At 42.5% G+C, this 17063-nt stretch overlaps 1 protein-coding gene across 1 annotated transcript in view; it reads left to right on the forward strand.

Moving 5' to 3' along the window:
• Nucleotides 1-223: 223 nt before the first annotated feature.
• Nucleotides 224-17063, forward strand: part of ST8SIA3 (ST8 alpha-N-acetyl-neuraminide alpha-2,8-sialyltransferase 3) — a 53603-nt gene continuing 36763 nt past the window's right edge. Inside the window, exon 1 of the mRNA XM_075841260.1 lies at nucleotides 224-776. Within this exon, the coding sequence (XP_075697375.1) occupies nucleotides 598-776 (179 nt within the window). The 5' untranslated portion in view covers nucleotides 224-597. The remainder of the gene's footprint in view (nucleotides 777-17063) is intronic.

The following is a 17063-nucleotide window of genomic DNA, read 5'->3' on the forward strand; positions in this document are numbered from 1 at the left end:
CTCCAATCGCTCGGACTGTTGTAAAAATCACCCAAACCATAAGCGCCTTTCATGTAAACAAAGCCATTACCATGTCAATTTTTTTATTTTGTTTTTTTGTCAATTCGACTGTTTGATCATTTCCTATAGATATAATGAAATATTATCATCTGATTGTAGAGACAATCCTTAGGTGTGAGGCAGAATTCCTCCTGTGGCATCCCTGGCAGAGGAAACCCTCATGGCTCAGCTGCACTACGCATGCCCCCTGCCTCCTCCTACAATCCATATGGAGAGCCGGGCTATGTGAAGGGGATTCCTGGGCTGTTTGGGGGGTTTCCTTCTCCTTTTCTCCCATAGATGAGTAGAATGCAGTGGCCTCCATCGAGCTGCTCCATTATTCCGGGCACATTAGTCTTGGGCAGGCTGGCAGCTGGCAGTGCACCATGAGGGGGGCTCCTAGCAGCAGCACAGACGCATCAACTGCCATTTCCCCTGTGCAGCTCTGCCCTCCATCTTTCTGCTAAATCTCCCTGGCTCTCCCTGTGGATTATCTCCTTATTATTTCTTGTCTCCCCCATCGACCTAGTTCTTATGTGGTTTCTGCATTGAGCAGGGATGAGAATCTGCAAGATGGTGCGGGTGGCAAGTGTGCTGGGTCTGGTAATGCTGAGCGTTGCCCTCCTCATCCTGTCTCTCATCAGCTATGTGTCCCTGAAGAAGGACAACATCTTTACCACCCCCAAGTATGCCAGCGCCGGGGGCCCGAGGATGTTCATGTTCCACGCAGGATTCAGGTATGCAGCACATTGATACATTGTGGGCAGGGGGCAGCGGCTGGTACATTGTATCTCAGGGATCATTATAGGGGGGCTGCCAGTGTATATACATAGATGGGTGCTGCTTTGGCACTGCTGAGATTCTACATCATGGTTTCTGCCTCATATATATTCCATGGGCATCAGTTCGGCGCAGGCGCAGTGTGGCGCGCACCATGGAGGACTGTGCACTCATTATAAGAGGTCATCATATAATACACAGTGATATTATAATCACCAGCTCTCCCCTGTCTCATCCAGATAGATGACGTCATGGAGAAATTAACCCTTCCCCGGCTGCCTATTTTGCATTGCTTCTCGTGTATTTATTGTAAAGGCCCATAGGAAATAATGTGAAGAAAAGAAAAGGAAATGATGCAGAAGAGGAGCTGCTGTCCCAGGTGCTGACTGCCTGCCTTGTATACTGATCAATGGGCAGGAGGCCTGGTGACGTCAGGGGAGTGTTATCCACGGGAGGTTGCAGAACTACAACTCCCAGCATGCCCCAGAATAGGGTTCAGGAGCCCTGCTTGCTTCTGCTAAATAGCTGATAGGAGTCAGGAGCTCTGCTTGCTTCTGATACATAGCTGATAGGAATCAGGAGCTCTGCTTGCTTCTGTTCCATAGCTGATAGGGTTCAGGAGCTCTGCTTGCTTCTGATACATAGCTGATAGGGGTCCAGAGCTCTCCTTGCTTCTGATACATAGCTGATAGGGGTCAGGAGCTCTGCTTGCTTTTGATACATAGCTGATAGGGTCAGGAGCTCTGCTTGCTTCTGATACATAGCTGATAGGGTTCAGGAGCACTGCTTGCTTCTGATACATATCTGATAGGGGTCAGGAGCTCTGCTTGCTTTTGATACATAGCTGATAGGGGTCAGGAGCTCTGCTTGCTTTTGATACATAGCTGATAGGGGTAAGGAGCTGTTCTTGCTTCTGATCCATAGCTGATAGGGTTCAGGAGCTGTTCTTGCTTCTGATACATAGCTGATAGGGATCAGGAGCTCTGCTTGCTTTTGATACATAGCTGATAGGGGTCAGGAGCTCTGCTTGTTTCTGATACATAGCTGATATGGGTCAGGAGCTCTGCTTGCTTCTGATCCATAGCTGATAGGGGTCAGGAGCTCTGCTTGTTTCTGATACATAGCTGATATGGGTCAGGAGCTCTGCTTGCTTCTGATACATAGCTGATAGGGTCAGAAGCTCTCCTTGCTTCTGATACATAGCTGATAGGGGTCAGGAGCTCTGCTTGCTTCTGATACATAGTGGATGTTGGTGAAGTTGTAAGGGATTTGGTATCTAGATAGGGTGAGGGGCTCTCTGTATTCATTTATTTTAATGCCCCATCCTATGCATGAAAGGGCAATTCCCCTAAAAAAAAAAAGGAAAATCCTTAACAATGAAGTAGTAAGATCATATAAAAGTCACCCAGCTTTTCCTAAAGCCCGGAGCAGGAGAGATGCACACAGGAATCTAGGAAAGCTGGGTGAATATCTCTGTTGTAATGGTGGGCAGATTGGATGTAACCCAGCTTTCCTAGGCACAGATGTAACAGGAAGGAACCTGTTAAAACTTGACAGAAAAGAACAACTGTCCACTGTGTCAACAACTGTGCGGTATTCCATAAAATACTTTTTGTATGTCGATAAATTGGCGCATTTAACATACTTCATATGTATATATACCTCGTTGTCTTTTTGGTCATTAGAAAGGTCATTAGATTATGAGATGTGTAATATACCATATCATTTCAGTAAATATTTAACATGACAAAAATCCTGAATATTAAAGTTCAAAGCTGCATTCACAAGTCTACTGGCTTCAGAGCTGAAATCCCCCAACATTTATTAGTGGTTCAGAGTTTCTGCAAAGAGTTTTCTCTGGTCATTTGTATTCTGGGAAGTGTCATATTTACACTAGACTGTTGTCCACCTGCATTATAGGAGCTTAGGGGGCGTGTCTGTCAACAAGCTTGTTGACTGTTTCCCATAACAACCTGCAGAATTGTAAATGCAAAAGACGAGAGCAAGCTTGACCTATCACTGTATGTCTCTCTAGCACATAAAGAATTTGGTCTGTGCTGCGCTGATGATTTACAGCCGCACCACCACGCCAAATCACAGCAGTTGTACTTCATTCAAATTTAAAGGGGTTTTTAGCTGATTGTATAATCAAAAGTTCTCCAATTCTCCTATCTACTTTGTGCTTCCATCTCTGCTTGCTCTCAGTGAATGGCAACAATCTTGTTTACATTCAATGTTTGAACGCTTATACAGACACCTCACAGTAGAGGGTTTGCTACATTTGTATGACGTTTAGGTAATCCTCTGTGAGCTTAACACACCAGCAGCACAAATCTATACTGATCATTTCTTACAATATATCATTGGAGCGGTTTACTGGAGTCCAGGCTCTGGGAAGTGTCATCATAGGATTGCCTAGACTAGTTACAATTGTAGCAAACTCGCAGCTGTGAGAAGTATTAGGTCTGTATTGGTTTTCAGCCTCTGGATGTAAATAAGCATGTTCCCATTCACTGACAGCAAACAAAGATCTTAGAAATGGTATTTAAGAAAGTTGCAGTACGTTTCATTACACAAAAAAAGCTTTTAACCACAGACTATGAGGGATCAGCGCTCCCGTCTCCCATGATGCTGAAGTCCTGTGTATCTTATCCCTTACACCCCCAGCTGCACGTCGGTGGGTAGACAACTACGGGTGACATTTGCCCTTTTTGCCTTGGGTACTCTTAGTCCTTAAAGCTGACTACAGACACAAGGGGTGCACCATGATCGAGACGAGGTGAGCAATCAGGTGACAACTTTCCCTGACGTCAGGCTGGCAACATTTTGGCAGAGATGCCTGTACTTTTGCCAGTCTTGTCCGACAGTGGCGATCAGTACTAGAGCAGTTAGGGTGCTTGGGAATAAGTTTCTGTAAAGGGGTAAATAGTGTGGAACAAATAACATATAGCACTGACATATAGTTACATAGTTACATAGTTACATAGTTACATAGTTAGTACGGCTGAAAAAAGACACATGTCCATCAAGTTCAACCAAGGGAAGGGAAAAGGAAGGAAAAATTTCTACACATAGGAGCTAATATTTTTTTGTTCTAGGAAATTATCTAACCCTTTTTTAAAGCCATCTACTGTCCCTGCTGTGACCAGCTCCTGCGGTAGGCTATTCCATACATTCACAGTTCTCACTGTAAAGAAGCCTTGTCGCCTCTGCAGCTTGAACCTTTTTTTCTCCAGACGGAGGGAGTGCCCCCTTGTTTTTTGAGGGGGTTTTACAAGGAACAGGATTTCACCATATTTTTTGTATGTGCCATTAATATATTTATATAAGTTAATCATGTCCCCCCTTAGTCTTCTTTTTTCAAGGCTAAATAGGTTTAGTTCTTTCAATCTTTCCTCATAACTTAAATTCTCCATGCCCCTTATTAGCTTCGTTGCTCTTCTTTGTATTTTTTCCAACTCCAGGGCATCCTTTCTATGAACTGGAGCCCAGAACTGAACTGCATATTCTAGATGAGGCCTCACTAATGCTTTGTAAAGTGGCATTATTACATCCCTGTCCCGCGAGTCCATGCCTCTTTTAATACACGACAATATCCTGCTGGCCTTTGAAGCAGCTGATTGACACTGCATGCTGTTATTGAGTTTATGATTTACAAGTACACCCAGATCCTTCTCAACAAGTGAATCCGCCAGTGTAGCTCCCCCTAGGACATATGATGCATGCAGGTTGTTGGTACCCAGATGCATAACTTTACATTTATCTACATTAAACTTCATCTGCCAAGTGGACGCCCAAACACTTAGTTTGTTTAAATCTGCCTGCAATTCATGAACATCTTCCATAGTCTGAACTATATTACATAGCTTGGTGTCATCTGCAAAAATAGAAATAGTGCTATTAATCCCATCCTCTATATCATTAATAAATAAGTTGAATAATAGTGGTCCCAGCACTGAACCCTGGGGTACACCACTTATAACCGGGGACCATTCAGAGAAGGAATCATTGACCACAACTCTCTGGATACAGTCCTTGAGCCAATTCTCAATCCAATTACAAACTATATTTTCTAAACCTATAGTCCTTAATTTACCCATTAGGCGTCTATGGGGGACAGTGTCAAATGCCTTTGCAAAGTCCAAAAACACTAAATCCACAGCGGCCCCTCTGTCTAGACTTCTGCTCACCTCTTCATAAAAACAGATTAGGTTAGTTTGACAACTTCTGTCCTTAGTAAAACCGTGCTGGCTGTCACTTATAATGCTATTTATTGTCACATAATCCTGTATATAGTCCCTCAATAGCCCCTCAAACATTTTCCCCACGATGGATGTTAAGCTTACTGGTCTATAATTACCCGGGGAAGACCTAGAGCCCTTTTTGAAAATAGGCACCACATTTGCCCTGCGCCAGTCCCTTGGCACTATACCAGTCACTAGAGAATCTCTGAATATTATGAAGAGGGGGACAGAAATAACTGAACTAAGCTCTTTAAGAATTCTAGGGTGTAACCCATCTGGTCCCGGAGCCTTGTGCACATTTATTTTATTTAATTTAGCTTGGACCATCTCTACATTCATCCAATTCAGTATATCAACTGATATATTAACAGCACTGGCACCGGCTACATCAGCTGCTCTTTCTTCTGTTGTATATACAGAGCTAAAGAACCCATTTAGTAACTCTGCCTTCTCTTGATCCCCTGTGATCAACTCCCCATTACCATTATCTAGGGGTCCTACATGTTCAGACCTGGGCTTTTTTGCATTTATATGCTTGAAGAATTTTTTAGGATTTGTTTTACTATCCTTGGCCACCTGCCTTTCATTTTGTATTTTTGCTAATTTTATTACATTTTTACAGATTTTATTAAGCTCTTTATATTTTACAAAGGCTACAGCTGTACCCTCAGATTTGTATTTTTTAAATGCCCTTTTTTTGTCATGTATTGCCCCTTTCACAGAAGGTGTAAGCCATGTGGGGTTTAATTTGAGTCGTTTATACTTATTACCTGTAGGAATAAATTTTGCACTATAATAACTCAAAGTAGATTTGAAAATCTCCCATTTATCATTTGTTCCATTATTTGACATTAGTTCTTCCCAGTCTATATGCTGAATTGCAGCCCTCATCCTGGGGAAATTGGCTTTCTTAAAATTAAATGTTTTTGCCCTCCCAGCCTGCGTTTGTTTTTTACAGTATAGGTAAAATATAACTATATTGTGATCACTGTTACCGAGGTTTTCACGAACATTGACATTCCCAACAAGATCTGCATTATTAGAAATGACCAGATCCAACAGAGCTTCACCTCTAGTCGGGTCTTCCACAAACTGGCCCATAAAATTTTCCTGCAACAGGTTGAGGAAATGTCTCCCCTTTGCAGTTGAAGCCGAACCATGACACCAATTAATATCCCGGAAATTAAAATCTCCCATTATCACTACAGTACCCGCCTGTGCAGCCCGCTCCATCTGTTTATATATCTGACCTTCCATCTCCTCAGTTATATTGGGGGGTCTATAGATTACACCAAAAGTAATTTTTTCAGTGTTTACCTCCCTTTCTAGTTCCACCCACAAGGTTTCAACCTCCTCACAGTCTTCACCCACTATTGTCTCTTTCACACTCGCCTTCATATCACTTCTCACATACAGACATACACCACCGCCTTCATATCACTTCTCACATACAGACATACACCACCGCCTTTCCTATTTGTCCTGTCTTTACGAAAAAGTGTAAAACCCTGTAGATTTACAGCCCAGTCATGTGAAGAGTCCAGCCATGTTTCAGCAACACCAACTATATCTATATTTTCTTCCAGTATCAAGGCCTCCAGCTCCCCCATTTTGCTTGCTAGACTTCTGGCATTTGTGAACATACACTTTAACTTGCCTGTCAGTTTTTCACTTTTATTATCAGAAATGTGATTTGACATTAATCGGTCCTTTTTATTTACACTGATGTTTTGTAACGAAAGGATCTCCTTATCTTGTTGTCTAGTCCTCTCCCCACATTCTGTTTCTCCCCCCACCAATATAGTCTGACCCCTCTCTAACCTGGCTACCCCTTTTTTTTCTACATTTACCTCCCTCCTCAGCCCTAGTTTAAATACTCCGCCACCCCAGCTAGAATTCTCTCCCCCAGCACAGCGGACCCCCTTCCATTTAGGTGCAAATCATCTGCAGAATACAGTTTGTACCCCAATGAAAAGTCAGCCCAGTGCTCTAGGAACCCAAAGCCTTCTCCTCTACACCAAGACTCCAGCCATGCATTTAACTCCCTGAGCTCCCGCTGTCTTTCCTGTGATGCGCATGGCACAGGCAGTATTCCTGAGAATACAACCTTGGAGGTCCTTCCCTTCAGCTTGTAGCCTAGTTCTTTAAAATTATTCTTAAGGCTCCTCCACCTACCATTTATTCTGTCGTTGGTACCGACATGGACCACGACAGCTGGATCATCACCAGCCCCTCCCAGCAATTTGTCCACCCGTTCCACCACATGCCGAACCCTGGCACCAGGGAGACAGCAAACCATTCGGTTGAGGCGGTCTTGGCGACAAATTATTCTATCCGTCTTCCTGATTATAGAATCCCCTACAACTATCAATTGTCTTGGCTTGCCTGCATTACCATCCCGCCGACTACTAGCTGGGCTGTTCTCCCGGCTGTTAGGGAGATCAGTATCCACTAGGGCTGCCTTTTCTGAGACTGACACCCTCGCATCATCACCCAACCTGGCAATTTTGCTTGGAATGCCAGAAACCGGATCGGCCTTCCTTGTCTTTGACCCCTTTCTACTGCCCCTAACTACATTAACCCAGCTACTTACCTGATCCTGCTCACCCATGTCTTCACCCTCCAGTTCTAACCCACTAACTGCATGCTCTGTGAGCAGCAAGCTCCGCTCAAAATTGTCTATCCTCCTCAGTGTTGCATTCTGCTCCTCCAGATCTCTAATACGAGCTTCCAGGTGAACAACATGCTCACATCTGCCACAGAGATATTCACCCTGGAACTCCGGCTCCAGTCGTGTATACATATGACAAACTGTGCACTGAAGAAAACCTCCAATCTTGCTATCCATTATCCAAGTTACACCAAAACAGCGAACAATTGTCAAAGAAAAGAAGAGTACTTACTGGGGCTTCAACTCCTCTTTTCGAACTCCGGTTTTAGAACTCCACTTAGTTCACAAGCCACTTAAACCACCAAGCTCAGAAAGAGCAAGCTCAAAATGAGGTCTGATGACTAATTTATACCACCTGTGTCCAGTTAACCCCTTCCCCCTCGTCAACTGCTCAGCTGGAACGAATCTGCAAGGGAAAAAAAAAAAAAAAAAAAAAAAAAAAAATTTACAAATTTTTTTTTTAAATTGTGTGAGTTTTTGCTATCTTCTATTTGCTAGCAATCAAAACAGATTCACAAACACAGAAATACAGCAACACAATACAGAAGTACAGCAACACAATCCGGTTTTAGAACTCCACTTAGTTCACAAGCCACTTAAACCACCAAGCTCAGAAAGAGCAAGCTCAAAATGAGGTCTGATGACTAATTTATACCACCTGTGTCCAGTTAACCCCTTCCCCCTCGTCAACTGCTCAGCTGGAACGAATCTGCAAGGGAAAAAAAAAAAAATTTACAAATTTTTTTTTTTAAATTGTGTGAGTTTTTGCTATCTTCTATTTGCTAGCAATCAAAACAGATTCACAAACACAGAAATACAGCAACACAATACAGAAGTACAGCAACACAATCCGGTTTTAGAACTCCACTTAGTTCACAAGCCACTTAAACCACCAAGCTCATAAATATGGGACTGACACTATGGCCATGAATATGGGACTGACACTATGGCCATGAATATGGGACTGACACTATGGCCATGAATATGGGACTGACACTATGGCCATGAATATGGGACTGACACTATGGCCATGAATATGGGACTGACACTATGCTCATAAATATGGGACTGACACTATGGCCATGAATATGGGACTGACACTATGGCCATAAATATGGGACTGACACTATGGCCATGAATATGGGACTGACACTATGGCCATAAATATGGGACTGACACTATGGCCATGAATATGGGACTGACACTATGCTCATAAATATGGGACTGACACTATGGCCATGAATATGGGGCTGACACTATGGCCATGAATATAGGGCTGACACTATGGCCATGAATATGGGACTGACACTATAGCCATGAAAATGGGACTGACACTATGGCCATGAATATGGGACTGACACTATAGTTATTAATATGGGACTGACACTATGGCCATGAATATGGGACTGACACTATGGCCATGAATATGGGAGTCGCACTATAGTTATTAATATGGGACTGACACTATGGCCATGAATATGGGACTGACACTATGGCCATGACTATGGAAAATACACTATGGCCATGAATATAGAACTGACACCATGGTCATGAATATGGGAAGGACACTATGGTCATGAATATGGGACTGACACTATGGTCATGAATATGGGACTGACACTATGCTCATAAATATGGGACTGACACTATGGCCATGAATATAGGGCTGACACTATGGCTATGAATATGGGACTGACACTATGGCCATGAATATGGGACTGACACTATGGCCATGAATATGGGACTGACACTATGGCCATGAATATAGGACTGACACTATGGTCATGAATATGGGACTGACACTATGGTCATGAATATAGGACTGACACTATGGCCATGAATATGGGACTGACACTATGGCCATGAATATGGGACTCACACTATAGTTATTAATATGGGACTGACACTATGGCCATGAATATGGGACTGACACTATGGCCATGAATATGGGACTGACACTATGGCCATGAATATGGAAATTACACTATGGCCATGAATATAGAACTGACACTATGGTCATGAATATGGGACTGACACTATGGTCATGAATATAGGACTGACACTATGGCCATGAATATGGGACTGACACTATGGTCATGCATATAGAACTGACACTATGGTCATGAATATGGGACTGACACTATGGTCATGAATATGGGACTGACACTATGGCCATGAATATAGGACTGACACTATGGTCATGAATATGGGACTGACACTATGGTAATGAATATAGGACTGACACTATGTTCATAAATATAGGACTGACACTATGGTCATGAATATATGACTGATACTATGGTCATGAATATGGGACTGACACTATGGTCATGAATATGGGAATGACACTATCGCCATGAATATGGGACTGACACTATGGCCATGAATATGGGACTGACACTATGGCCATAAATATGGGACTGACACTATGGCCATGAATATGGGACTGACACTATGGCCATAAATATGGGACTGACACTATGGCCATGAATATGGGACTGACACTATGCTCATAAATATGGGACTGACACTATGGCCATGAATATGGGGCTGACACTATGGCCATGAATATAGGGCTGACACTATGGCCATGAATATGGGACTGACACTATGGCCATGAAAATGGGACTGACACTATGGCCATGAATATGGGACTGACACTATAGTTATTAATATGGGACTGACACTATGGCCATGAATATGGGACTGACACTATGGCCATGAATATGGGAGTCGCACTATAGTTATTAATATGGGACTGACACTATGGCCATGAATATGGGACTGACACTATGGCCATGAATATGGGACTCACACTATAGTTATTAATATGGGACTGACACTATGGCCATGAATATGGGACTGGCACTATGGCCATGAATATGGGACTGACACTATGGCCATGAATATGGAAATTACACTATGGCCATGAATATAGAACTGACACTATGGTCATGAATATGGGACTGACACTATGGTCATGAATATAGGACTGACACTATGGCCATGAATATGGGACTGACACTATGGTCATGAATATAGGACTGACACTATGGCCATGAATATGGGACTGACACTATGGTCATGCATATAGAACTGACACTATGGTCATGAATGTGGGACTGACACTATGGTCATGAATATGGGACTGACACTATGGTAATGAATATAGGACTGACACTATGTTCATAAATATAGGACTGACACTATGGTAATGAATATAGGACTGACACTATGTTCATAAATATAGGACTGACACTATGGTCATGAATATATGACTGATACTATGGTCATGAAAATGGGAATGACACTATGGCCATGAATATAGGACTGACACTATGGTCATGAATATGGGACTGACACTATGGTCATGAATATAGGACTGACACTATGGCCATGAATATGGGACTGACACTATGGTCATGCATATAGAACTGACACTATGGTCATGAATGTGGGACTGACACTATGGTCATGAATATGGGACTGACACTATGGTAATGAATATAGGACTGACACTATGTTCATAAATATAGGACTGACACTATGGTCATGAATATGGGACTGACACTATGGTCATGAATATGGGAATGACACTATCGCCATGAATATGGGACTGACACTATGGCCATGAATATGGGACTGACACTATGGCCATGAATATGGGACTCTCACTATAGTTATTAATATGGGACTGACACTATATCCATGAATATGGGACTGACACTATGGCCATGAATATGGGACTGACACTATGGCCATGAATATGGGACTGACACTATGGCCATGAATATGGGACTGACACTATGGCCATGAATATGGGACTGACACTATAGTTATTAATATGGGACTGACACTATGGCCATGAATATAGGGCTGACACTATGGCTATGAATATGGGACTGACACTATGGCCATGAATATGGGACTGACACTATAGTTATTAATATGGGACTGACACTATGGCCATGAATATGGGACTGACACTATGGCCATGAATATGGGACTGACACTATAGTTGTTAATATGGGACTGACACTATGGCCATGAATATGGGACTGACACTATGGCCATGAATATGGGACTGACACTATAGTTGTTAATATGGGACTGACACTATGGCCATGAATATGGGACTGACACTATGGCCATGAATATGGGACTCACACTATAGTTATTAATATGGGACTGACACTATGGCCATGAATATGGGACTGACACTATGGCCATGAATATGGGACTGACACTATGGCCATGAATATGGGACTGACACTATAGTTGTTAATATGGGACTGACACTATGGCCATGAATATGGGACTGACACTATGGCCATGAATATGGGACTCACACTATAGTTATTAATATGGGACTGACACTATGGCCATGAATATGGGACTGACACTATGGCCATGAATATGGGACTGACACTATGGCCATGAATATGGAAATTACACTATGGCCATGAATATAGAACTGACACTATGGTCATGAATATGGGACTGACACTATGGTCATGAATATAGGACTGACACTATGGCCATGAATATGGGACTGACACTATGGTCATGCATATAGAACTGACACTATGGTCATGAATATGGGACTGACACTATGGTCATGAATATGGGACTGACACTATGGTAATGAATATAGGACTGACACTATGTTCATAAATATAGGACTGACACTATGGTCATGAATATATGACTGATACTATGGTCATGAATATGGGACTGACACTATGGTCATGAATATGGGAATGACACTATCGCCATGAATATGGGACTGACACTATGGCCATGAATATGGGACTGACACTATGGCCATGAATATGGGACTGACACTATGGCCATAAATATGGGACTGACACTATGGCCATGAATATGGGACTGACACTATGGCCATAAATATGGGACTGACACTATGGCCATGAATATGGGACTGACACTATGCTCATAAATATGGGACTGACACTATGGCCATGAATATGGGGCTGACACTATGGCTATGAATATGGGACTGACACTATGGCCATGAAAATGGGACTGACACTATGGCCATGAATATGGGACTGACACTATAGTTATTAATATGGGACTGACACTATGGCCATGAATATGGGACTGACACTATGGCCATGAATATGGGAGTCGCACTATAGTTATTAATATGGGACTGACACTATGGCCATGAATATGGGACTGACACTATGGCCATGAATATGGGACTCACACTATAGTTATTAATATGGGACTGACACTATGGCCATGAATATGGGACTGACACTATGGCCATGAATATGGGAATTACACTATGGCCATGAATATAGAACTGACACTATGGTCATGAATATGGGACTGACACTATGGTCATGAATATAGGACTGACACTATGGCCATGAATATGGGACTGACACTATGGTCATGCATATAGAACTGACACTATGGTCATGAATATGGGACTGACACTATGGTCATGAATATGGGACTGACACTATGGCCATGAATATAGGACTGACACTATGGTCATGAATATGGGACTGACACTATGGTAATGAATATAGGACTGACACTATGTTCATAAATATAGGACTGACACTATGGTCATGAATATATGACTGATACTATGGTCATGAATATGGGACTGACACTATGGTCATGAATATGGGAATGACACTATCGCCATGAATATGGGACTGACACTATGGCCATGAATATGGGACTGACACTATGGCCATAAATATGGGACTGACACTATGGCCATGAATATGGGACTGACACTATGGCCATAAATATGGGACTGACACTATGGCCATGAATATGGGACTGACACTATGCTCATAAATATGGGACTGACACTATGGCCATGAATATGGGGCTGACACTATGGCCATGAATATAGGGCTGACACTATGGCCATGAATATGGGACTGACACTATGGCCATGAAAATGGGACTGACACTATGGCCATGAATATGGGACTGACACTATAGTTATTAATATGGGACTGACACTATGGTCATGAATATATGACTGATACTATGGTCATGAATATGGGACTGACACTATGGTCATGAATATGGGAATGACACTATCGCCATGAATATGGGACTGACACTATGGCCATGAATATGGGACTGACACTATGGCCATGAATATGGGACTCTCACTATAGTTATTAATATGGGACTGACACTATATCCATGAATATGGGACTGACACTATGGCCATGAATATGGGACTGACACTATGGCCATGAATATGGGACTGACACTATGGCCATGAATATGGGACTGACACTATGGCCATGAATATGGGACTGACACTATAGTTATTAATATGGGACTGACACTATGGCCATGAATATAGGGCTGACACTATGGCTATGAATATGGGACTGACACTATGGCCATGAATATGGGACTGACACTATAGTTATTAATATGGGACTGACACTATGGCCATGAATATGGGACTGACACTATGGCCATGAATATGGGACTGACACTATAGTTGTTAATATGGGACTGACACTATGGCCATGAATATGGGACTGACACTATGGCCATGAATATGGGACTGACACTATAGTTGTTAATATGGGACTAACACTATGGCCATGAATATGGGACTGACACTATGGCCATGAATATGGGACTCACACTATAGTTATTAATATGGGACTGACACTATGGCCATGAATATGGGACTGACACTATGGCCATGAATATGGGACTGACACTATGGCCATGAATATGGGACTGACACTATAGTTGTTAATATGGGACTGACACTATGGCCATGAATATGGGACTGACACTATGGCCATGAATATGGGACTCACACTATAGTTATTAATATGGGACTGACACTATGGCCATGAATATGGGACTGACACTATGGCCATGAATATGGGACTGACACTATGGCCATGAATATGGAAATTACACTATGGCCATGAATATAGAACTGACACTATGGTCATGAATATGGGACTGACACTATGGTCATGAATATAGGACTGACACTATGGCCATGAATATGGGACTGACACTATGGCCATGAATATGGAAATTACACTATGGCCATGAATATAGAACTGACACTATGGTCATGAATATGGGACTGACACTATGGTCATGAATATGGGACTGACACTATGGTCATGAATATGGGAATGACACTATGGCCATGAATATGGGACTGACACTATGGCCATGAATATGGGACTGACACTATGGCCATAAATATGGGACTGACACTATGGCCATGAATATGGGACTGACACTATGGCCATAAATATGGGACTGACACTATGGCCATGAATATGGGACTGACACTATGCTCATAAATATGGGACTGACACTATGGCCATGAATATGGGGCTGACCCTATGGCCATGAATATAGGGCTGACACTATGGCCATGAATATGGGACTGACACTATGGCCATGAAAATGGGACTGACACTATGGCCATGAATATGGGACTGACACTATAGTTATTAATATGGGACTGACACTATGGCCATGAATATGGGACTGACACTATGGCCATGAATATGGGAGTCGCACTATAGTTATTAATATGGGACTGACACTATGGCCATGAATATGGGACTGACACTATGGCCATGAATATGGGACTCACACTATAGTTATTAATATGGGACTGACACTATGGCCATGAATATGGGACTGACACTATGGCCATGAATATGGGACTGACACTATGGCCATGAATATGGAAATTACACTATGGCCATGAATATAGAACTGACACTATGGTCATGAATATGGGACTGACACTATGGTCATGAATATAGGACTGACACTATGGCCATGAATATGGGACTGACACTATGGTCATGCTTATAGAACTGACACTATGGTCATGAATATGGGACTGACACTATGGTCATGAATATGGGACTGACACTATGGCCATGAATATAGGACTGACACTATGGTCATGAATATGGGACTGACACTATGGTAATGAATATAGGACTGACACTATGTTCATAAATATAGGACTGACACTATGGTCATGAATATATGACTGATACTATGGTCATGAATATGGGACTGACACTATGGTCATGAATATGGGAATGACACTATCGCCATGAATATGGGACTGACACTATGGCCATGAATATGGGACTGACACTATGGCCATAAATATGGGACTGACACTATGGCCATGAATATGGGACTGACACTATGGCCATAAATATGGGACTGACACTATGGCCATGAATATGGGACTGACACTATGGCCATGAATATGGGACTGACACTATGGCCATGAAAATGGGACTGACACTATGGCCATGAATATGGGACTGACACTATAGTTATTAATATGGGACTGACACTATGGCCATGAATATGGGACTGACACTATGGCCATGAATATGGGAGTCGCACTATAGTTATTAATATGGGACTGACACTATGGCCATGAATATGGGACTGACACTATGGCCATGAATATGGGACTCGCACTATAGTTATTAATATCGGACTGACACTATGGCCATGAATATGGGACTGACACTATGGCCATGAATATGGAAAATACACTATGGCCATGAATATAGAACTGACACCATGGTCATGAATATGGGAAGGACACTATGGTCATGAATATGGGACTGACACTATGGTCATGAATATGGGACTGACACTATGCTCATAAATATGGGACTGACACTATGGCCATGAATATAGGGCTGACACTATGGCTATGAATATGGGACTGACACTATGGCCATGAATATGGGACTGACACTATGGCCATGAATATGGGACTGACACTATGGCCATGAATATAGGACTGACACTATGGTCATGAATATGGGACTGACACTAGGGTCATGAATATAGGACTGACACTATGGCCATGAATATGGGACTGACACTATGGCCATGAATATGGGACTCACACTATAGTTATTAATATGGGACTGACACTATGGCCATGAATATGGGACTGACACTATGGCCATGAATATGGGACTGACACTGGCCATGAATATGGAAATTACACTATGGCCATGAATATAGAACTGACACTATGGTCATGAATATCGGACTGACACTATGGTCATGAATATAGGACTGACACTATGGCCATGAATATGGGACTGACACTATGGTCATGCATATAGAACTGACACTATGGTCATGAATATGGGACTGACACTATGGTCATGAATATGGGACTGACACTATGGCCATGAATATAGGACTGACACTATGGTCATGAATATGGGACTGACACTATGGTAATGAATATAGGACTGACACTATGGCCATGAATA

This window comes from Rhinoderma darwinii, chromosome 1 (genome assembly GCF_050947455.1).
Source record: "Rhinoderma darwinii isolate aRhiDar2 chromosome 1, aRhiDar2.hap1, whole genome shotgun sequence".
Lineage (NCBI taxonomy): Eukaryota > Metazoa > Chordata > Amphibia > Anura > Rhinodermatidae > Rhinoderma > Rhinoderma darwinii.